The sequence below is a fragment of the Cyanistes caeruleus genome, chromosome 24 (genome assembly GCF_971803275.1).
Source record: "Cyanistes caeruleus chromosome 24, bCyaCae1.hap1.1, whole genome shotgun sequence".
Classification (NCBI taxonomy): domain Eukaryota; kingdom Metazoa; phylum Chordata; class Aves; order Passeriformes; family Paridae; genus Cyanistes; species Cyanistes caeruleus.
The window spans coordinates 656,347-679,803 of NC_141724.1; the positions used below are offsets into that span (position 1 = coordinate 656,347).

General features: G+C 52.8%; 2 protein-coding genes across 8 annotated transcripts; one reads left to right on the top strand and one right to left on the bottom strand.

The window, feature by feature from the left end:
* The first annotated feature begins 2,608 nt into the window (after positions 1-2,608).
* LOC111939806 (guanylyl cyclase-activating protein 1) lies at positions 2,609-12,228 on the top strand. Of its 7 annotated transcripts, none has more exons than XM_086861968.1 (6): positions 2,797-3,070; positions 4,206-5,090; positions 5,810-8,019; positions 9,833-9,982; positions 10,723-10,813; positions 11,053-12,228. In XM_086861968.1, exons 3-6 carry the CDS (start codon positions 7,822-7,824, stop codon positions 11,211-11,213), a joined length of 600 nt encoding a protein of 199 aa, XP_086718094.1. In that variant the 5' UTR covers positions 2,797-3,070; positions 4,206-5,090; positions 5,810-7,821; the 3' UTR covers positions 11,214-12,228. The 7 variants fall into 7 exon arrangements, with proteins under 7 accessions (XP_086718097.1, XP_086718094.1, XP_086718098.1 ...); XM_086861970.1 differs by having other exon boundaries at positions 2,993-3,070; positions 4,997-5,090; XM_086861969.1 differs by having other exon boundaries at positions 3,002-3,070; positions 4,206-4,359.
* A 3,412-nt stretch (positions 12,229-15,640) lies between these two features.
* On the bottom strand, positions 15,641-21,839 carry GUCA1B (guanylate cyclase activator 1B). Its single transcript, XM_023942219.2, has 4 exons — positions 21,225-21,839; positions 19,847-19,996; positions 18,044-18,158; positions 15,641-17,682 (listed from the first exon to the last, which is right to left on the bottom strand). Exons 1-4 carry the CDS (start codon positions 21,426-21,428, stop codon positions 17,555-17,557), a joined length of 597 nt encoding a protein of 198 aa, XP_023797987.1. The 5' UTR covers positions 21,429-21,839; the 3' UTR covers positions 15,641-17,554.
* Positions 21,840-23,457: the final 1,618 nt, after the last annotated feature.

Sequence of the window (23,457 nt, forward strand, 5' to 3'; positions counted from 1 at the left end):
CTCCAGGCTTTGCCCTTCCTCTCCCTCCTGTTCTCTGTCCCTTCCCCTCCTGCCTGCTCGGCTTCCCTGGCACGGCCGGTGGCACCGGGGGGCTCGCAGGGTCTGGATGCTTTCACTAAAAAACCTTCAAGGTGATGCGACTTGACCCCAAACCGTTTCTAGTTTCAGGTACAAAAGCAAATTTCTAGCACTGATAACGATTTTTTGTGCCATGCAAGTAAAAATTGAGAGTTAATGAGTAACACTGGCTGCTAAAAAATGCAGGGAATCCTAGAGAACTTTAAACCCAAAATAGCTGTCAAAAGAATTACCCTGAAACAGTTTCCAACTTCAGCTTAAGATCTTGCACCTCTTTCTGTCTCTACCAAGTTCTGAGAGTCAAAACAATATGGATTTCTTTTTTTCAGTGATAAATATCACTTAATCGCTTTGAAATCACGCTTTTCTTGTGAAGAACATCTTCTTATTTGGCTTTAAAGAACAAATTAAAGCAACACATTAAATCCCCTGTGAAGAATGAAGAATGAGCACTGTTATGATATTCCAAAAGGGAAGTCTAATAGTGGCACGGATTATGAGGCAGCACTTCAATAAAGCGAATTATGAATGGGAAATTGGGAAGGAAAATGAGAATTAAAACGTTAAAATTCAATTGCGTGGCTGCAGTAGAGGAGCTCTGCTAATCCAAAGCGTTTTCTGGGGGATTTTGGCTGCAGGGCAGTGCTGGGATGCCTCTCCCAGCCCTGCTCTGGAGCCCGGCTGCGGCTGCAGGGGCGGCTCCGTGCCCTGCACGAGGCTGCAATTAGTGGGACTGTCCTGACAGTTATCTAAAGTGCTGTTTGTGGGATGGAAAGGCTGCACACACACACACACAGACACACAGACACACAGACACACAGACACACACACCCTGGAGAAGGGATGGTCCTCCCTGCCTTTCTGCTGCTCTGGAGCCACGAGCTTTGCTCTGGAGATGCTCCCACTGTGACTGGAGCTGCAGCCAGTACTGGGAATATTCCCTGCTGGGATTTCCACAGCCTGGGGGACTGGGAATATTCCCTGCTGGGATTTCCACAGCCTGGGGGACTGGGAATATTCCCTGCTGGGATTTCCCCTGGTGCTGGGGTTGTGTTTGGGGCTGTCCTGCTGCAGGCTGCTGTCCACCAGGGCCGTGCTCTGCAGGCTGCAATCTGAATTCCAGCACTTCAGAAACCCTAAATCCTGTCTCACAGCCCGGCCCTGCAGCCAGCTGGGCTCATTCCACCTCCTTCTTTATTCACAAAGCTCATATTTATAAGAAGGCACTGCCTTAAACCTAATTGATCAGCAATACATTGGAAACCGGCTATTGTAAATGCCTACGAAATTTTCTCTCTCTAGGTATGTTTACATTTTTCCTTTGTGGGTTCTCATGGGACAAATCCTGTTGCTTACACAGGTGCTTTTGTTTTTCATCCTCAGAGTAGATTGTTGTGTTAAATGAACTTCTCATTCTCAAAATAACTTCACGTGGGAACTCACAAATCGCTTGTTAGCTGCATTTAGAAGAATTTTATCAATTTTAGCAGAGAGACGCCTGATTTCATAAGGCCTTTTTTTTTTTTTATAATTCTTCTACCTGTCTACAGCACAGGATCAGTTCAAAGAGGTTGGAAAAGACCTCTGAAATCACCAAGTCTGACCTGTGGCATTTAAAGAAAATTCCCTGGCACCTCTCAAAGGAGAAATCAGGTGGAATGAAGAACCCAAAGACAAAGGACACAGTATCTGTCTACAAGCCAGGCAAGACAAAAGTGCTCAGTGATATCCACAGCCCCTGAGTGAACAAATGGAGCAGGACACACAGAGAGGCAGTCATGGAAAAAGGAAGGAGAAGAGGAACTATTTTAAGAAGTGAAGCCAATAAAATCCTGTGGAGTGAGAGAGCCTGGGCTCGTGCACAAAGGTGTCCCACAAAATCTCACTGCAGCAAGGAGAGTTCAAAGGGGCTGTGGGAGCAGAAGGGGTGATTCAGCTCCCTGCCACTGCTCTGGGCAGCTCCTGAGCCCCGGGGCTGGGGCAGCCACAGCCCGGCCCTGCCACCCCACCAGCCATGCTCCTGCCTCGCCCTGGGTGGCGAGCCCAGGAAAACATCACCCGCCCAACATGAAGGGATTCTGAGGTGAATGTATTATCCCACTCAACACAAGCTGCTGAGCAATTCTGCCAAGGCTCCTGTGCGCATTCCCATTTGTTTGTTGCAGATGAAAGATGTTTGTTCTTTACCTTGCACCTCCCAGCCAGGCACAGAGCTCCCCTCGGAAGGGCAGGGAAAGCTCGGGAGCAGCACGAGGAGCAGCCTGGGTGTGCTGCTGGGCACGGAGGCTTCTGAGGAGTGCAGGCTCCAGAGACACAGGAAAGCTGCCGAGTTGGGTGGCTGGGCTGTATTTTTAAGGAAGGACAACTCACTCCTGAGTGATTGAGGCCACACAGTGAAAGGGACTGGTGGGCTGGGCACAGAGCTCAGGAAAGCACTTGGAAGATCTCCAGCAGATTTTATGGCATAGAAAGAGCCATGTGAGCACTGCTGTGATGTAACACATCGCAGTGTGAGGCTGCCTTTGATCCCAGTTTGGGTAAACACCCCAGAACAATCTGCTTTTGCATTAGGGTGAGGAGCTGCACCCACAGATGTGGATGGTTCCTGCTGCACTCGCAGGTCTGAGAAGGGTTTGTGCAGTGAGGGCAGATCTGGCCAGACCTGGAGGGAGGGATGGATGGGAGGAGAAACCCTCAGGAGTGGCTGCAGAACAGCAAACGGCTCCCAGGGACAGGGAACCAGCAGAGGATGCACAGGCAGCACTGGGGTCCCAGGGCTGTAAATCCTGCTCCCCAAGGCTGAGCCCCTGCACTGCTCTGTCCCTGGTGACACCCAGCACCCCGGTGACGCCCCGTGGTCACAGAGACCCCTGGGGTCACAATGGCCCCGGTAGCCCTGACAGCCAGCCCTGCCCACAGCCCCAGTGCTGTCTCCTCCTCCACCCCAGACAGCTCCACACTCCAGGGCTCCATCACCGAGAATCCGTCCCAGGTGGGTGTGCCAGGCTCTGGGCTGGGCAGGAGGGACACTGTCCCACCCTGTCCCCTTCGGGGCTGCAGAGCCTGGCCCCGAGGGTGACGGCCTGGCAAGGTCCCAGTGGTGTCAGAGATGCTTCATCCCATCCCATCCCATCCCATCCCATCCCATCCCATCCCATCCCATCCCATCCCATCCCATCCCATCCCATCCCATGGATCCCATCCCATCCCATCCCATCCCATCCCTGCTGTGCAAATCCCGCTGCTGCCGTCAGCCGCCTTGGGCCCATGGTGCCGAGAGCTCAGAGCAGAGCGCGGCTGCTGGCCCTGGGATGGATCAGGGATGGAACAGGGATGGAACAGGGATGGAACAGGGATGGAACAGGGATGGAACAGAGATGGAACAGGGATGGAACAGGGATGGAACAGAGATGGAACAGGGATGGAACAGGGATGGATCAGGGATGGAACAGGGATGGAACAGGGATGGAACAGGGATGGAACAGAGATGGAACAGGGATGGAACAGGGATGGATCAGGGATGGAACAGGGATGGAACAGGGATGGAACAGGGATGGATCAGGGATGGAACAGGGATGGATCAGGGATGGATCAGGGATGGAACAGGGATGGAACAGGGATGGATCAGGGATGGAACAGGGATGGAACAGGGATGGATCAGGGATGGAACAGGGATGGATGAGGGATGGATCAGGGATAGATCAGGGATGGCCCTGGGATGGCTCCAGGATGACTCTGGGATGGCTCCAGGATGGCTCCAGGATGACTCTGGGATGGCTCCAGGATGGCTCTGGGATGGCTCCAGGATGGCTCCAGGATGGCTCTGGGGACAGGAGAGGAGCTGCTGGCGTGGGCACAGCCCCTGAGCAGGGACAGGATGGACTCTGGCACCTGCCCAGGGAGCTCCTCCCCAGGGAGCAGCACTGAACCCTTCCTGCTCCCCAGCCTTTCCCTGGGACACAGCTGGGGGATTTGCCTTGGCAGACAGCAGCAGTTTGGGAGGGATTAGGGATCTCTCTACGTAGGAGCAGGTGCAATAGGATTACGTGGGACTCTTCATTCAGGCACGGAGCGCTGGCAGTGCCATAAATAGCACCGGGACCTTAAGCTGGTGCTTCCCCTCCAAGGCAGGGCTCAGGCAGGCAGGTGCACTCACCCGGGCAGGGAGGAGGTTCTGCAGAGCTCCAGGTGCCCCAGAAGATGACCAGGACCCGTTGGGCAGCCAGACCCATGGCAGGAGCAGAGCTCAGCACGCCCTGGCTGGACCTGCCCATCGCTGAGGTGACTCCAGGGCTCCAGAGCCCAGCCAGGCTTGCTCATCTTGAAGGCATCTGCATGACTTGGCAATCAGATTGCCAGGGCAGCTCCAGCCTCCCCTCCACACCCCGAATTCATGACTTTAGTGCTCCTGCTGGGTGGGTGCAGAGGCATCAGCACGGTCTGCGTGTACTTGTCTCTTCCAACGTGAAAATGGCCAGGAGCAAGCAGCACACACGTGTGAAAACAGCAGCTTCTGAACGATCTAAGTGCAGAGCAGGGCTGCACAAACCTCACTGAAATGGCTGTGGTGGTGTTAAATCTGCTTTTCAGGAGCCAAAAACCCATCTTTATATGCCCTGGGGAAAAATGGACTGAGGTTTCCTTGGGGCAGCAACTGCTGAAACAACACCTGTGTGCTGAGGTCCAGCCTTTCAGGCATTTGGCATGAAATGAGTGACAAAAAGAGGTGGTGAACATGCAGGGATGTGGTGATTCCCCTGACAGGCCTTAAGGAGATCTCTAAACAATTAGCAGGCATTCCCCTTCCAGTAGATTTAGGATCTAGTGAACAGAAATAGCACCAAGTACGTCACGGAAAGTAGGAAACCTCTTTACAAGGTTAAAAATAAGCAAACAGCAAAGCACTTCTTTAAGACAGGCAGGAGTGGAGTGGCTAATTGCTGAGGGAAGAGCCAGTTTCCATTTGCACAGGGGTGTCGTCAATGAAATCAAGATAACTGAGTCATGCTTAGGTAACAGCAGCAGAAATATCTCTGCAGTCAAGCACAGCCCTGGGTCACCCGTGTGTGGCTTGGGGCTCGTGTCCTTCCCCCTCCTCAGCAGAGGGTTCTTGCAAATGCTCAGGCCAAACGAGCTCTTTCCATGGTCCTTGTGCCCAGCCTGGCACATTTCTGGGGGGAAAATCCACTTGGAATTGGGCTGGGAGCAATTCCCAGAGCAGGAGGAGGCACAGGGAGGGGTGGGGTCCCTGCAGGGGGACCCAGAGCTGCTGAGCTGGTGCTCCAAAGGTGCTCCAAAGGTGCTCCAAAGGTGCTCCAAAGGACAGTGGCAGGTTCTGCCAGCACTGCTACATCCTCTCAGATTGTGCTGAACCATTTTCAAGGCAGGTTTGCCATGGCTGTGGCTGGTGACAGCTTTGCCAGGAGCGTGTGCTGCTGGCATTTATCACTGCTGGAACTGGGAGTCAAGAGAGAATCGAGTCCTTTGTGTCTCATCGTTCCCATTCCCTCAGTGTCTGTTTAAAGTCACTTCCATATTCCCAGACATCGTTTGAGTTTAAATTCCCTTTCGCTTTAAGCAGCACCACCTCAGATTTTTGGCTAAGGATGTGTAAACCCCTGGCTCCTCAGCACCTGCAGTGCCCTGGCTGCCCTTGCAGGAGCTTCCCTGGCTGTCCAGGCGTGGGATGGTGGCAATCACCACGTGTTTTTCTGGATCCTCTGCTCCACAGGTGGCTAAAGCACCAGAAGCCCCTGGCAAAGACCACACAAGAACCAAGGGAATGGAGAAGGCCAAAGCGATGCCAGAGATGACCAACCCACCTCCCAGGTCGAGGAACCGGCCGCCTCCAGCCCTTCCTCTGGGCTCTCGCTTCGTCCCGGTCATTGTCCACGCCGGGGACCGTCCCCTCAGCTCCCTGGGCTTCGTGTTCTACCAGCCCCAGTGGCCCAACTCGCTGGCCCCGTTCTGCACCTCGCAGAAAGCCTTCTGTGGCTTCCGCTTCCAGGAGAGCGCCAGCCACGGCCGGCGGCGCCTCGGCCTGGAGAGCACGGACCCCGTGAAGTGGAGATCCTTCCACGGCCCCAAACCGTAGCTGAGAGCAGCCCAGCCCAGGCAATAAAGCCCTGAAGCGGCAGCTGCGTGTCCCAGCAGAGCGGGCAGCGGGCTGGGGATGGGTGGGGAGGCTCTGCCACTGCTCCCCAGCAAAATCTGCAGAGTGGATTTTGCTCTGCAAACCCTGCCCCACTCCTCCTGTGGTTTGCACCCCTGCCCTGGGTGTCACAGCACAGGGCACGGAGCGAGGGCCACCAGGGCCAGCTCACCTGGCTCAGCACAGCATGGGCTGAGCTCACTGAAACTTCACCTTGCACACCAGGGGCCCGGACCGAGCACAGAATTAGCACATCCAATTAGTGCTCCTCAGCTTAATTCCTTTTCCCTAAGTGTTTTACGATTGTGTAATGCTGCTTTTTTTAGCAGAATTATTCCAAATTTACTGTGGTGCAGAAGCAGCACTAGGCTCTATGACTTGTTAGATAACTGAGGTTGTTAGATATAAAATGTGTGTTATGGATAAAATGTGTGTTATGGATAAATTGTGTGTTATGGATAAAATGTGTGTTATGGATAAAATGTGTGTTATGGATAAATTGTGTGGCATGGATAAATTGTGTGGTATGGATAAATTGTGTGGTATGGATAAACTCTGTGGGACAGACTCACATCCATTCACTCAGAGGCTCTGGCCCATGATGCTTTCTGAGGATAATTCCTGAGTACTTCTCAGAATGCTGTGTGTCAAAGTGAGAACAGCATTGGATTTGGTTGTATTTATGTGGAGAATCTTTAAAGCTGTGTCTAACTGCCCAGGTGTGAGCTGGGTTTGTAACTCTGCAGCCAGGACACACTGCTGGGCTGAGCAGAGTGGGACAATTTTGAGGAAAAACCTCTCAATTGGCAGGACCAGGGCTGGACATGGAACCCCTGGAGCTGGGGGACAGGGCCCTTCCCTTTCCTCCTGTCTGCAATTAAAGCACTTAAACCTTTCCCATTCAATTATGTTTCTATATTTGTCTCCTCACACCAAATTTACCCTCCTGGTGCATCTCCAGTGGAACTTCGCCCTCCCTGAATTCCAGGCCCCAGAATTCCGGAATTCTCTGAAATCCTGTCAGAGTGAAGGGAAGGGAAAGCAAAAAGCAGTAACAGCACAGAGGACTCAGAGCGGTTTTCCCTCATTCTTCTTACTCTGCTTCTGCTGCAAAAGTTGTTGCTTATGTGACACCACCCCCCCCAAAAACGATAAATGAAGTGGATTAAGAGATTAGCTCATCACAGAGAAAATTCCACCCTCCTAATCTCCTGCTGGGCCTGTAATCTGCAAGACTTTCCCATTTTACCTCTTTTCTATTTTAACTCTGAACTCTTAATGCCTGGCAGGAGCCCACCGCCCCCCAACCTTATTGGCTGGGGAGGGATTTGCTGGCTACTTAAATATCACCTTCCCCTCCAAAGAGGGATTTGTGCTTTTGGGTTTCCCCAGGAGGACGAGTCTCCTGTGTCCATCGCCGCTGGAATCTGGGCAGCACCAGGCACTTCAGGTGTTCCTGATGCTCTGACCCCTGCAGTGCTGGGGACATCTGGGCTTTGAAGGCAAAGAAGCAGAATTGTGAATTTTTTTCCCTCCTAAATTTCACAAACGCTCCGTTTTTGGCTGCAAAGGGAGCAGAGCTTGGTGTGGAGATGGGGAACATGGACGGGAAAACCGTGGAGGAGCTGAGCACCACCGAGTGCCACCAGTGGTACAAGAAGTTCATGACGGAGTGTCCTTCTGGCCAGCTCACCCTCTACGAGTTCAAACAGTTTTTTGGCTTGAAAAACCTGAGTCCGGCAGCGAACAAATACGTTGAGCAAATGTTTGAGACGTTTGACTTTAATAAGGTAAATATTGTCCTTGCCACTCGGCCGGGCAGGGATCGGCTGTGCCCTGGGATCCCCCGGGCTGGGGCTGGGTGGGTGTGAGACAAACTGCTCTGAGCCTGATTTACTGTGGCCTCATAAACTGGAGAATCAGCTCTGGAACGTGAAAAACGCCAGGAAAACTCTTTAGCCAGTGCCTGCTCCTCTCCCAGAACTGATGTTTTCCTTTTAAAACAGTGGGGTTTTATCTGGCAGTCTTTGATCCCTTTAAAATGGAGTGTCCTTTAATCCTTGGCCACTGGATGTTGTGTCAGTGAGGACAAGGGCTGCACTCATGCAGGGATGGGCTGTTTGCATTGTTTGGAACTGTAAATGCAGTAAATGGAAATGAAAATGAAAATGTAAAATTCACTGGGGCCGATTTTATTCCATGGATGGAGAGGCTTTGAGCCCAGAGCAGGCAGTCCTGGAGCAGGGATTGGGGAATGCAGCCCCAGAACAGATATTTGGGAATGCTGCTCCCCCAGCTCAGGAGCTGTGCCAGGGAAGCAGATGGATGCTGCGTCTCTAACAGGAAACTGCATCCTCCTCTACTTGCAAATGACCCGAAATTGCACCTCCTTGGAGATGAGGAATTTATTTAGTGGCGACCCAAAGGGTTTAGTGGCATTAATCCCATTGACAAAAATGCAAATCAGGCCCTAAATCCTTCAGGTGTTTGGTTTGTTCCTTGACCTTCCCCTTGCTCACTGCCCTGTCTGAGTGCATGCCTGCAGAGGGAATTGATGCACAGGAAATCCTGCTGGGAATGGGTTTAGTGCTATTTGTAGCTAATCTGGCTCCTGCAGCAGTGGATAAAGCAGATGATCTCCCCTGGAACCTTTGCTCATTGACAAAACCCTGCCCTGGTTTGTGGTGGGAGCCATGGAATCATTGAGGTTGGAAAGGGCTCCTGAGCTCATGGGGAGCTGCTAGCCCAGCTCTGCCGGGGTCACCACGGAGCTGTGTCCCCTGTGCCACATCCACTCGGCTTCTCAGCCCTTCCAGGCCACTTCAGAGCATGGGAAAGCTCTGTGGTGGGCAGGAGGCATTTTAACAACCTCCTGGAAGCTGTGAGCATCCTGGGCAGTGCCTGGGGGAGGTTTGGTGGCCTGGGAGCTCCGGCCAGCAGCTCTGCAGTGGTGCCACCATCCTGGCTCCAGCTGGACACCTCAAACACCGTGGAGCGAGCTGGGCTGGAAAAACACCCCGGAGGAAAGTCAAAGATAAAAGTGTTTGTGTTCCAAACGTGGAAATGGCACAGGGACAGAGAAACACCTTCCCAGCCCCAAATGTCAGCAGCGTGCTGGGGTCACCCCTGAATTCTCTCCTCTCCTGGAAAGGAGACCCCCTCAGGAGAGAGGAGCTGTAGGTGTGTGCAGGCAGGATGAGGTTGGGTAATTTATCAGGGTTCATCTGCATAGACCTCTGTGACCTCTGAATTCCCACTGCTTTGGCTGGTAATTAATGCCTGGCATGTTAATTCCCTGAGCACAGGCCAGCTCTCAGTCCCCACGCCTGATCCACCCAGCCAGTCCGGGCCTTTCCAGCAGGTAACGGTGCAAGGCTGGACCTGATGATCCTGGAGGCCTTTATGATTTTAGAATTCTGTGATTCTACAACATTTCTGCACGGATTAAAGTGGAGCTTTCACCACAGGCTCCACAGACCCCTCCCTGCTCTCAGGTGGAGGGACCAGTTCCAAGGGGAGACTTCCAAAAGTGGCCAGGAAAATCCCTTACTGCCTGACTCTCTGCTTTTAACCTCACCTTAGCTTCTCCCCCTCTGCTTTTAGGATGGCTACATAGATTTTATGGAATATGTGGCAGCTCTGAGCCTGGTGCTGAAGGGGAAGGTGGATCAGAAGCTGAGGTGGTATTTCAAGCTCTACGACGTGGATGGGAACGGCTGCATCGACAGGGCTGAGCTGCTGAACATCATCAAAGTGAGTGGGCTCAGCTCTTCCACTGCTGACACAGATGGGCACTGGGAGAGGGAGACAGGGAGCCTGGAGCAGGAACTTCCAGCCCAGTGAACCCCGTGGGCAGCAGCCACTGCCCAAAGCTGCTGCCCAAAGCCACTGCCCAAAGCTGCTGCCCAAAGCCACTGCCCAAAGCTGCTGCCCAAAGCCACTGCCCAAAGCTGCTGCCCAAAGCTGCTGCCCAAAGCTGCTGCCCAAAGCTGCTGCCCAAAGCTGCTGCCCAAAGCTGCTGCCCAAAGCTGCTGCCCAAAGCCACTGCCCAAAGCCACTGCCCAAAGCTGCTGCCCAAAGCTGCTGCCCAAAGCTGCTGCCCAAAGCTGCTGTCCTGGTCCAGCTCCCGGCCGGAGCTGCCTCCCACACCCCTCGGACACCCTTGTCCTCCTGGCAGCTTGTTTAACCCTCTTCACTGAAACTGGGGCTGAGATAAGCACTTGAATTTAATCTCAGGGTTTTCAGAGGTGAGTGGCTTCTGGCTTACCCCAGCATGCCCACTAAATCTTGTAAAGCATTCATTGCCTGTTTAGGTGATTTTAATTTCCAGTATTTTAGGCAGGACTTACTCCTTTCAAAGCCTGACTGCCTGAAAACAAGTTCTAGCCCTGAAAATGAGCTTGGCCTTTCATGTCTGGTCACTTGGCCACTTGCTGTGATGGACACAGACTGCAGAGCACTCGGTGATTTTCTGTGCCCCTCGTTCCCTCCAGGCCATTCGATCCATCAACCGCTGTAACGAGAAGATGACGGCGGAGGAGTTCACAGACATGGTGTTCAACAAAATCGACATCAATGGAGATGGTGAGGCCCTTCCTCGGGCACTGCCCTGCTCCTGCCTCGCCCCTCTCCTGCAGCCCAGGCTGCCAGAGCAGCTCCTGTGCTGGATGTGCCGCACACCAGGCAGGGAGGGCTGGCTCAGGGTGGCTCCTGTGAAGGTTGAGCTCCCCATCCCCTCCGGGCTGCCAGGGTGGGATCTGTGGGGGCTTTGGGCACAGTGCAGAGCTCAGGGCTCAGCACAGCTCTGTGTGTGTGCCCTGCAGGGGAGCTGTCCCTGGAGGAGTTCATGGAGGGCGTGCAGAAGGACGAGATGCTGCTGGACATCCTGACCCGCAGCCTGGACCTGACACACATCGTGAGGCTGATCCAGAACGACGGCAAGAACCCACACGAGGCGGGGCAGGACGCCCAGGCTGCCCAGTAGCTGGCAGGACGCTGTCCCTGTGCTCCCCTGGCAGCTGGGCTGGACGGGCAGCGCTGAGAGGAGAGGTCTCTGCCAGGAGAGGGTCCCACACTGACCCTGGATGGCCTCTGGATGATGCTGAGCTCGGGGAGGGGACAGCCACTGCTGCCCGGGCAGGGGGAGCAGCTCGAGGCTCTGCAGGTGAAGAACCCTCCGAGAACACCCCAAAATTCCCACCGAGGCCGTGGCTGACACCCCTCAGTGGGGTCCAGGACTTGGCCCGGGTGAGAGGGGTCCTGGAAAAGCAGCTCCAAAGCTTCTCCTTCCTTTTGTAATTCCAGAGCAAGGAATCAGCGGTTCTGGTCCCTCCTTCCCCCATTCGTTATTATTTGGTCAGCAGTGATTAGTGATAACAAAGCCTTTATGAGCTAGAGAAAGGGGAGGGGTGAACGCAGTGGCTTTTCTTTGTCTAAAAGCATTAAAAACATCGAATGGTGCCTTTCTTTACCAACCCCCCGGACTGTAAGGAAACGTTTCTCCCTGAGGCATCTGGAAGGAAGGAAGCGCTTCCAGATAAGCGGAATCAGCAGTGCAGAAACCGAGAGGGAGATGATGATTCCTGCACGTTTCACCACCTGGAAAAGGAGCAGTGGGAGGCTTTGACCCCCACGTCTGTGAGGGGTTTGGGGGGCAGCTGCTACAGAGGGCTGAGACTCAGAGCCCCCCTGGGTGCCCGAGGATTCCTGCTGGGTGCCCCCGCTGGGGTCGGGGCTGGGGCCGGGGTTCAGCCCCTGGAGCCCCTGGAGCCCCTGGATGCTCCTGAGCCCTGAGCCCCAGGCGTGGTGAGGCAGCACAGCACACCAGCGAGGATCTCTTGCCCAGCTGAGGGTTCTGTTATTTAGCACTGGGTGTTTGCAATTCACAAACAGCTTCCTGGCCGTTTTTCCTGTGTGTCTTTTTCACTGACTGAGTTTTACCTGGAAGCTTTTCTACTTCCAGTCCTACGGTGAACTAATAAAGATGTTTTACAATATAATTTCTGGTCGTGCCTCTTCTCTCTTCCAGTGCATCCCTCTGTTTCCAGCAGGGCAGATTCAGTGGCTCACACAAGTACAGGAGCAGCTGCTCTGGGGCTGTTCTCGGGCTCACAAGGCACAGGACAGGACAGGACAGGACAGGACAGGACAGGACAGGAGCCCTCCATGGGCACTGCAAACCCCATTACAGGTGGGCTGAGCTGTTCACTCAGAGTGGAACTCTCCTTCTCGCAGCAAAACCAAACTCCCCAGCACAAAACTCAGAGCCCTTTGGCTCTGCAGCAGCACGAGGAGGGAGCTGAGCTCAGCGTGGGCTTTGTGAGCATCCCCTGGGCAGGGGCAGTGCCCGAGCTCCCCTCTGCACCCAGGAGCTGCAGGGAGCAGCTGCCACCGGCCACGTTTCTATTTATAAACCCAGATATTCTGCAAGGGCTGTCCCTGTCCCCATCCCTGCCCCATCCACCTTCCATCCTGCTCCCTCTCTCTGTTCCCATCCCGATTTTTGGGATCTCTCTGTTCCCATCCCGATTTTTGGGATCTCTGTTCCCATCCCGCTTTTTGGGGTCTCTGTTCCCATCCCGATTTTTGGGATCTCTGTTCCCATCCCGATTTTTGGGGTCTCTGTTCCCATCCCGATTTTTGGGATCTCTCTGTTCCCATCCCGATTTTTGGGGTCTCTGTTCCCATCCCGCTGTTCCCGCCGTGTCCGCCCGTCCCGCAGCGCCCCCTGCCGGCCTGGACCGGAGCGGCCCCGGGACCCCAAACCCGGGGAATCTCCCCAAACCCGGGGGAATCACCCCAAACCCGGGGGAATCACCCCAAACCTGCAGGAATCACCCCAAACCCGGGGGGAATCACCCCAAACCCGGGGGGAATCACCCCAAACCCGGGGGGAATCACTCCAATCCCGGGGGGAATCACCCCAATCCCAGAGGAATCACCCCAAACCCGGGGAATCACCCCAAACCCGGGGGGAATCACCCCAATCCTGGGGGAATCACCCCAAACCCGGGGGGAATCTCCCCAAACCCGGGGGGAATCACCCCAAACTCGGAGGAATCACCCCAAACCCGGGGGGAATCACCCCAAACCCGGGGGAATCACCCCAAAACCGGAGGAATCACCCCAAACCCGGGGGAATCACCCCAAACCCGGGGGAATCACCCCAAAACCGGAGGAATCACCCCAAACCCGGGGGAATCACCCCAAACCCGGGGGAATCACCCCAAACCTGCAGGAATCTCCCCAAACCCGGGGGGAATCACCCCAATCCTGGAGGAATCACCCCAAACCCGGGGAATCTCCCCAAACCTGCAGGAATCACCCCAAACCCGGGGGAATCACCCCAAACCCGGAGGAATCACCCCAAACCCAGGGGAATCACCCCAAACCCGGGGGGAATCACCCCAAACCCGGGGGAATCACCCCAAACCCGGGGGAATCACCCCAATCCCAGAGGAATCACCCCAAACCCGGGGAATCACCCCAAACTCGGGGGGAATCACCCCAAACCCGGGGGAATCACCCCAAACCTGCAGGAATCACCCCAAACCCGGGGAATCTCCCCAATCCTGGAGGAATCACCCCAAACCCGGGGAATCTCCCCAAACCTGCAGGAATCACCCCAAACCCGGGGGGAATCACCCCAAACCCGGGGAATCACCCCAATCCCAGAGGAATCACCCCAAACCCGGGGAATCTCCCCAAACCCGGGGAATCACCCCAAACCCGGGGGGAATCACCCCAAACCCAGGGGAATCACCCCAAACCCGGGGAATCACCCCAAACCCGGGGGGAATCACCCCAAACCTGCAGGAATCACCCCAAACCCGGGGAATCACCCCAAACCCGGGGAATCACCCCAAACCTGGGGGAATCACCCCAAACCTGGGGGAATCACCCCAAACCCGGGGGAATCACCCCAAACCTGCAGGAATCACCCCAAACCCGGGGGGAATCACCCCAAACCCGGGGGGAATCACCCCAAAACCGGGGGGAATCACCCCAAACCCGGAGGAATCACCCCAAACCCGGGGAATCTCCCCCAGCAGCCCCAGGCCCGGAGCCGCTCTCCAGGCGCTTCCAAGGCTCCTTCCCGCAGGTTTCTCCTGCTCTGCCCCAGCGCTCCCCGGCGCCCTGAGCATCCTCCAGTGCAGGAGCTTTAAAGGTGACACTTTGTGAGATCCTGGGGTGCACTGAGCTCTGAACAAAAGAATAAAGAGAGGGAAGAAGGGAGGAAAGGAAAAGGAAGGACAGCAAGGAGAGAAAGGGAAGGAAATGGAGGAAGGGCAGGCAGGAAGGTGGGAAGGAAAGAAGGAAGGAGAATAAAGGAGGAAAGGAAGGAAAGGGAGGAAAGAAAGGAAAGGAATTTTGCACAGCTGAGCACAAGCGCCGTGAAAAGCACTGAGAGCACAGGCAGTGCCTGCAGTGCCCAGCACGGGGCTGAGGAGGTCACTCTGCCTTTCCACAGGACATTTTCCAAGGGAACCTGGCCCCAGGTGCTTCGGGAATGACCTGGACACAAACCCTACCCCTGCCCAAAGCTCAGCTGCTCACAGGGCAGGGCTGGGCACAGAGCTGGGTGCAGGATCCTCTCTCCTCCCCCATCCCTGCTGCTCAGAGATTCCTCCAGGGATGCATTTCCTGCGGTATTTTAGGATGTGACGCCTCCTTGGCTCCTGTTCCCTCTTCCCTTCAACAACAGCTCCAGCTCCAGCCTTCCAACCTGATTATTCCCCCTTTGGTCCTGCCCAGCCGCAGGGGCATCAAACCCGGAGCAGATGGTAGCCCAGAAAAGTCAGGTGGCATTTGCCTTTTCCTGTTTCCCACTTTAGAGCAGAAAGAAATCCGATCAGTCAAATCCAATTCCAGCTGGGCCCTAAGTCTGGAAAACGGATTATGCAGAATGCCTGACATCAACAGCCTGATGTGAGTGTTGAATGGAGTTTGGGAGGAGATCAGGGTATTTATACCCAGGGCTTTAAAACAGCACCTGAGATTTCTTGGCCAAAGATTACACAATTGATAAGAGGAACAATTTTCCATTGGGTGCTGCCAGCTCTGACACAAACACATCCCCTGCACCTCCATCTGCCCAGGCCCCAGCACAGGGCACCATCCTGAGCCCCCCTGGCTGCAGAACTCAGCTCACTTTATTTTCAGCACCAGTTCCATTGAGAAACATCGTGTTTTTAATTATACTCTCATGGTTTTTGCTGTCATCACAAGGAAGTTGAACAGAAGAGGCTCCTTCATCGTCACCTCTGCCTTATCTCTGCCTTACCCAGCTGCTCCATCAGCTCCTCCCCTAAATTCAACAGATCACACTCACAGGCTACAGTTTCAGTCAGACACTCAGCTGCTTACACAGATCTTCCCCTAATTAACAAATAAATACTATGAAACAAAGGCTTTTAATAAATATTTCTTTATTCAATTCGTGGCTTACAAAACTTCCAGCAACAGCTGTAGCAGTGCTCAGCAGGCCTGGGGGTCCCAAACAGCCCCCGCAGAGCCTGGGCTGGCCAGGACAGCAGAGCTGCAGGATCTGAACCAGCAAAATGCAATTCTGGCAACTAAAACAGCCTCCCTCAAACCCTGCAAGGAGCAGGGGGTGTTACCTCGGCTGAGGTGCTGAAATGCAAGGAATTCTTAGAGATTTGTATCCTCCAGTGGAAACATTTTTTCACAGGTTGGAAAATCAATAAAAGTGAATGTTTTCTTAGAGGCTCTCAAGTCAGAAGTCAGATTTTTCTTTCAGATCTTGGGCTGATAAACTATTGACTAAGAGAGCTGTGAGCAGCTGCCTGAGAGCAGCAGAAAGCACAAGTCTAATCAGCTCTGATAAGTCAGCACACCACAAACTGCTCGGTATTTACAGAGAACTCATAGAAAAGCTATTTCAAAGTGGAAATGTGCACGAGCTGAACTCTAGCACTGATTGTGTCTAATCCTGAACACTTCCCCGTGGAATTTAAACACTGGGTAAACTGACAAGACCACAAACCAGCAAACTAATCAGCTAATGACACTTACTACAGTCCTAATTAAAGGCCACAAAAAGGGGTTGTAAATCTTTTCATTGGTATGACCTGGCCCACTGATCCCATGGGAAAAATTAAACGGAGCAAACAAACTTTTATTATTTTCCTGGGGAGCTTTTTTCTTGTAAATGAACCAGTAAATCCAATAAAAGAGAACCAAAATTTTGATTCAACCCAAATTCTTTTCCCACATACATCTATGTAGAAACATGGGTTAGAACAGCAGAGCTCAGCCTGCAACTTGTGTAAATTTTATATCTCTAGTCTGGGGCTAAATTAAGTCCAGTGTAAAACCACTGTACTGGAATTTTTGTCACTTTTTCCACATTTCAAGGCCAGTTTGGGCAGGGCTTGATGTGACATCCCTGTCTGGGGCAGGGGGATTGGAAATGGAGGAGTTTTAAAGCTCCTCCCAAACCCAAACCATCAATGATTAAAGGTTCTGTGTTCCTGCCACTGGAGCAGCACAGATCCTCTCACTGCAGACTCTGCTCTCCCCTCGTCTCTGCTCACACGTTTTTCCCAGAGCAGTGAAATCCAGGCGCTCCCTGAGCTCAGCCACCCTTCCAGAGCAGGGGAAGCTGCTGCAGGGTGGTGACTCCGTGAGAACAGGGAAGATTCCAGGATTCCAGGATTGCAGAACTGGAAGGGATTCGAGCAGTGCTGTTCTGCCCCCTGAGCTGTGAAGTGGCAGCATCCCCCTGAGCCTCTGGGCAGGCACAAGGAGCCGGCTCTGGTCCCCAGGAGGGAGAGGATGGAGCTGCTGCTCCTCCTGCCCAGCCCTCACATCGCTTCCCTCAGCTCTGTGTGTTGTCCTGGCCACTTCTCCGACCCAATTCTCGTTTTTGGTGCCGGCAGGAATCCGGCACGAGCAGCAGCAGAGGCTACAAACCACACACAGAGAGCCCTGAAGATCCAGCAGCAGCTCCTGGGCTGCTCTGGGTGCTGGCAGAGCAGGAATGAGCTGGGCCAGCAGCACCAGCCCCACTCCTCACTCCCCATCCGCCACCAGCCCCCAGCCCTGCTCGGCCCTGCTGCAGGAAGCCACAGAAAGTTTATTTCTTGGGGTGTAACCGAAAAGCAGAGCTGGCAAACCCAGTGCTGTGTACACAGGATTATTCATGGGCCAGAAACAGTCCCTGGGTACCAGCAGTGCTCGGCACGCTTTACAAACGGCTCCTGAAAGCACTGGAGATGCTGAGATGGAATTAAAAGGAAAGAATTAAAAGGCTAGAGGGAGGGTCAGGCATCACCATTTCAGCCGTGCCAAAGCCGCATTTCCTCAGAACAAAGCACTCTTTCTCCTCTGCTCCGTGATCCATCCCCCGGGGTTCACATCCATTTGCAGCATCTTCATCACCCACTTGTCCTTCCTGGCTCCATCAATGAACTCGTCAAGGGACAGCTGCCCTGTGGGGGAGAGGGGCACACAGGGACACTCAGCACCCCGAGATAACACAGGAGGAGGCAGGAACAATCCCAGTTTTATCTGGGTCAGATAAAACGCTAATCACACACGATCTGAGGCACTCAGCTCTTGGGGACCTGGCAGAGGATGGCATCTGGGTGGCACCAAAACCCGGCCCCAGCAGCGACTCCTCGGTGTTTTACATTAAAATAAGAACGGAGATTTCCCCCTGCTCCACCAAGACACTTCAGACTCTGTGGAACAAGAAGCTGTGCACTGCGAGCACCACAGGAGTGATCCAAGGCAGGCAGCCCAGCCCAGGGGAGCTCTCAGCAGGCAGGAATGCAGCCAGCCATCACTCACCATCCCCGTTCTCATCCACCAGCTGGAATATCCTGTCCACCACCTCCTCTGGTGTCAGCAGCGGGGTCCTGTCCTCCACGTCCGACCAGCACACCTTCTTCAGCCTGTAGATAGACTGCAAGGAGCTCACAGATTAGGACAGGGACTGCAACAGGGAAAGCAGTGAACTCTGTTATCATCCCATCACTGTGGAGGTCTTCCTCAAAGGCTGGGGGTTTAACCTTTCTGGAAAGATCTGTCCCTCAGCAGCCTCAGAGCTGGGCAGAACCCGTTGTGCCTACACTGGCTGCACATTAATTACCTTTGCTCTGTGAGCTGCTGCCCTCCTGCTCTCCTCACACAAACTGCTCAGACCTCAGGGCTCCTTTTGCAAAGAACAAAGCGAGAATTTCACAGATGGCAGAAGTCCTAAGCCTGGAGTTGGATTTTTTGCTGCCATCCAAAGCCAGGCTGGCCTGGGCTCTCTGTGAGGCTGTGGTGGGGCTGCAGATCAAACCTGGCTTAGCAAACCTCCTGAGCCACAGTGTCTGCTCCCCTTCGCCACGGGAAAGGGTCAGACTTCATTCCCCCCGTCCATTGCCACCTTCAGTGCCCCAGAGAGAGGATCAGCAGTGGCCTCGCCGTTCTGGGCAATTCCTGGCTGACCTCAGAGCTTCAATGGAGCGTGGCCCAGACAGGCTGGCCTGTCCTGCTGTCACAGCTGCTGCAGGGACCAGCTGCTCTCCCCCAGGGGCAGCTCCTGGTGCTCTCTCCCCTGGGATGCTCACGGGGGGACGGGCAGTGCCCCCGAGCTCTGCTGGCCAGGGGAGCAGAGCCAGCGAGGTATTTCACCCTGGGGAGAGCACAGGTGCTGGTGCCTGGCTTGTGCTCAGCCCCTCAGCATCCCCCAGCTTGGAACAGCCCTTCAGGATCATCCAGCCCAACTGTTCCCCCAGCCCTGCCCAGGCCACCCCTGACCCCTGTCCCCAGGTGTCACACCTTTGATATCACACCTTTGATATCACACCTTTGATATCACACCTTTGATATCACATCTTTGATATCACATCTTTGATATCACACCTTTGATATCACATCTTTGATATCACACCTTTGATATCACACCTTTTATATCACACCTTTTATATCACATCTTTGATATCACACCTTTGATATCACACCTTTTATATCACATCTCTGATATCACATCTTTCACATCACACCTTTTATATCACACCTTTTATATCACACCTTTTATATCACATCTTTTATATAAAAGTCACAGCTTTTATATCCCTGCAGGGCTGCTGGTCCCGGTGTCAGGGCTGGACAACACTTTCAGTCAAGACATTTTTCCTGATAATCATCCAAACCTGCCCTGGTGCTACTCGAGGTGCTGTCCCTTGTTGTGTCCCTGGCAGAGAGCAGCTCCCACCTCGCCCTGCTCTAAAATCATGGCTTTTAGCTTTTAGCTTTTAGTTTTTTTATGGCTGAAAGCAAGGGCAGGACTCAGCAGAGCCCCAGACAGGCACCAGTACCAAGGTGGGTGCAAACTGGTACCTCATTCTCACCGAGCCAGGGCAGGGGTGGAATCCTCCCCCCCAGGGCAGCCCTCGGTGAGGAGGGGCTGGAAGGAAAGGCAGAGCAGAGCCCTGGGACCCCAGCACACACCCACAGTGACTCCCAGCCCTCTGCCAAGGCAGGCATTCTCACTTCATCACCATCCACAGCCTTGAAACCCGATTATCACAAACCCCATCCACCTCACAGCATTGCCAAAGAGCAGGGATTGCTCAAAAAGGGGATTGGGCAATGCCCACTTACCTCAACAATTTCCAGCAGCTCAGGTTTATCTATGCAGCCGTTCCCATCCTTGTCATACACTTTGAACGTCCACCTCAGCTTGTGTTCCAGCTTTCCTCGTAAAACAAGATTCAAGGCAGCCACGTACTCCAGAAAATCGATGGTGTTATCCTGTGGCAAGAGAGGAGCAGCAGCTGGCTGTCACTGGGCTGGCTGGGACAGTGATAAAAAGTGTTTTACAGCTTCCAGAAAGCCTGGCTCAGCCTGCCAGGAGGAGCATGCACGGGACAGGGATTTGTTTGGAGCTTTAGGGAGGGTTTGCAGCAGGTCAGGAGCAGCAGCAGGCACAGGCACACCCCAGAGCAGCCAGCCTGGGCTCCTCCTCCCCACCCTGCCATGCACCAGCATCCCCTAATTCAGATTCCCTGTCCTGGGGGGAAAACTCCTGTAAAAGAGGAATGGGACTTCTTCTTTAATGCACAGTTTGCTCTGCTACCTTTTCTCCACAGCTTTCATAACAGAATTTGGGACCTGAAGCTTTCATTTTTTGCAGGAATTTGGGTTTTTATGACTTGGAATTCTGAGACAAGCCTGACCTGCCAACATTTTCCATGACCTTTTAGAATCCTTTCCCACAAAGTGACTTTTGCTGCCACTTCAATGTGATTTTGTCCCTATTTTCAAAGGGATCTTAAGGGAGATGAGTTGATCAGAGATGAACAACCTGAGTCCCCTTCTCCTGTGTTGATAGAAGGAACAAACATGCCCAGAGCTGGAATATGATGCAGAGCTTCAGGAAAAGTCTGATGGAGCCATTTGGCAAACGCTGCTGAGGCTGCTGAGCTGGGCAGGGTGTGCAGGAGCTGTCCCTGAACCAGAACCCAGTGTCCCCAGGAGTCCCATGACAAATAATGGCAAAGGGAATCAAAAGCAGAATGTCTGAATTGTTCAGCATTCCTTTGTTTTGGAAGCAAAGCTAAATTCAATGTTTTATTACAAAGCACCTGCTGGTACTCGATACAGACACTTCCTCCAACACAGAACAAGCCTGAGGGGGATTTTCCTGCACTCTCATTTCTCTCCACCTCAACAGAGAAATACTTTTTAATAAATATATAAACAGAAAATATATTTTATAATACTAATATATTATTAGTATGTGGGAGCCTTGGCTTTAAGTGTGACTGCCTAAGTTTTAACATTTTATCCACCCTTGGTCCCTTAAGGGGACATTCTGACCTTAATTTAGGAGGAGATTTGAGATAAATCCAGGCTGGCCTGTGCTCCCTGTCCTGCCCCCAGCCCATGAGGGGTGGGCACAGCACAAACACCTCCCCACTGCACAAGACAGATTGAGAAATCCCCACACAAATAACAGCAAAACCTCCTCAGCACTTACCCCGTTCTTGTCAAAAGCCCTGAACATGTTCTCCACATACTCTGCTGCCTCCTGGTTGTCCTGGACCCCGAAGAACCGCTTGAACTCGTGCATGAAGAGGGTCCCACTGGGACATTCCACCACAAATTTCTTATACCATTCCTGCAGCTCTGCAACATCAATCTCTCCTTGCTCCCCTTCAGCATTGGTGAACTGCTGGCCCATTTTCCTCAGGATTAAAAGCAGAAGGAAAAGAAGAAAAAAAGCCCTGCCAAAGTCCTTTGTTGTTTCTCTCCTCGCTGTCCCGTGCCCTTCTCTGATGTTGGTGCTGTGTCTTGCTGTGCCACCTTCCCTTTTTTGTGCTTTATTCTCCCGTTCCTCTCCCCTTCCCTGCTCCCGGAGCTCCGTGAGTGCTTCCACTCTCAGAGTGGCTCCTCTGCCCCGAGCACGGATAAAAATAACTAAAGATCATTAGGAGATTCCCACCCATGAGCCCCAGAGACCTTCAGATGTTCTGAGCTGTGCCCTATTTAGGAGCAAAGTCCCGGGGCTCAGGGTCTTTCTACACATTAATGCCTCGCTGTCAAAGAATTTGGGAGCAGAGTTTCCCTTTACACACAACTCCCAGCCCCATTCTCTGTCCTGGGAGTTTTCCAGGGGAAAAAAGGGATTCCAGGGAAGGAATATTCATCTTTGCAATGCTGGCTTTGCAATGCCTGTGGGGGCTGCTCAGTGCTTCACAGGAAAGAACTACAGAGAGGGAATCCTGAGGAAACAAACACTTCCATGAAAAAAGCTGCTGATGGATTGAATTCACTGAATGCCTCCTGAAGGCTGGGAGACAGTGAAGGCACCTAGGTGCACACATTCCTCTTATTGGCACATCTCCATCTCCAAGTTAAAAAGAGCAGGAAATGTTTATTTCTGTATTTTTAGAGCATATTCTCCTTATTCCCTTTCCCTCTTTGTGTCCATGGAAATTCTCCTGCTTACCCCTTCCCCCTGAATCTCATTTATTGCTTTGATTGCAGGCACAAAGTGCAGCTCTTCCCTGGGCTCTTCCTTTCTGTGCAGCACGGCTCAGCCTCTCAGCACACCCAGAGCCCTTTCCCGTTCCTGGGGAGCCCTTTCCAGCTTTCCTGCACCCCAAACCACTTGTTCTGAACCCAACCATTACCAGTTCAGTGGAAAGAATGACCTGAGCTATAAATGTGCCCAAGCCAGCCCAATATCTTCATTAAGAGGATTGGAGCAGCATTAATAGGAAACCATAGATTCTCTTATCCTAATGCCAAGGCCCAGATAGATTTAAGCTGCTCACTTTTTTGGAACTTTTCTTGGTGTTGGTTAGATAAGAAGAGCCTCTCTGATGGAAGAATACTGGCTAAGAACCAGGCTGAAATTTGAATTTGATATTGCAGAACAGTAGAGGAATTCATGCTGTGCTGTAAGAGTGGGATTTGTTCTGAATCCACTCACACCTGCAGGTAACCCAGCAGTGGTACTGTGTGTCTGTATATCTATATCTATATCTATCTATATCTATTTATATATATATTTATATATTTATTTTTATTTATTTTAATTATTTTATATTATATATTTATTTATTTTATTTCTACACAGAGATTTGCAGGAGTATAATACAGCCTTACACTTTGACATGGAAGGATACTCAGGCAAGGTCTGGTTTCATTTAAAAGAAGAGCAAAGAGAGGACAGAGACAACACAGCCTGGAGATGGATGGGCAGGGCCAGAGAAGTTGCCACAGAATTGAAGGCTGTTCTATTTCAGTTAAAGCATTTTTTAATAATGATATTCTTGTCTATCCTCGTGCCTTGAAGAATGTAACAAAATAATGAACTCAGCCCTTCCTTCTGGGAGCGCTTCAGCCCCTGACTCGGAGTTGTCTCATCACAGCAGAGCAGCTCCAGGGCTGCCCAGCAGAAAAGCACCAGTAAATCCACCCTCCCCATTTTCCTCTTCACTACAGCTCCTGGGACAAAGCCTTTGGTAGCCACACTCATGTTTATCAATTATTTTATATCATTTTTGGAATTATCTTGGCTGGTGAGGCCAGGAGCTCTCCCTGGGTCACAAAGAGCCCCAGGGCCCAGCGGTGCTGCCTGGCCGGGGTGGGAAAGGATTCATTCCTTGTTTGGGAGTTTGGGAGTTTGGGATGTGCTGGGCTGAAGCCTCTCCACCATTCTGTGCTGCTCTCCTGCACGGAGCACTCACTGGAATGTGAGTGCT

Excerpts from the sequence above, each read along its gene's own strand:
- GUCA1B (XM_023942219.2), bottom strand. The coding sequence starts at position 21,428 with ATGGGCCAGCAGTTCACCAATGCTGAAGGGGAGCAAGGAGAGATTGAT. Across the intron at positions 19,997-21,224 it reads GGGCTTTTGACAAGAACGGG|GATAACACCATCGATTTTCT; the intron begins GTAAGTGCTGAG and ends CTCTTGCCACAG. Across the intron at positions 17,683-18,043 it reads GGTGGATGAGAACGGGGATG|GGCAGCTGTCCCTTGACGAG; the intron begins GTGAGTGATGGC and ends TCTCCCCCACAG.
- LOC111939806 (XM_086861966.1), top strand. The coding sequence starts at position 2,960 with ATGGCCCCGGTAGCCCTGACAGCCAGCCCTGCCCACAGCCCCAGTGCT. Across the intron at positions 3,071-4,209 it reads TCACCGAGAATCCGTCCCAG|GGCTCAGGCAGGCAGGTGCA; the intron begins GTGGGTGTGCCA and ends CCTCCAAGGCAG. Across the intron at positions 4,360-5,809 it reads TGGACCTGCCCATCGCTGAG|GTGGCTAAAGCACCAGAAGC; the intron begins GTGACTCCAGGG and ends TCTGCTCCACAG.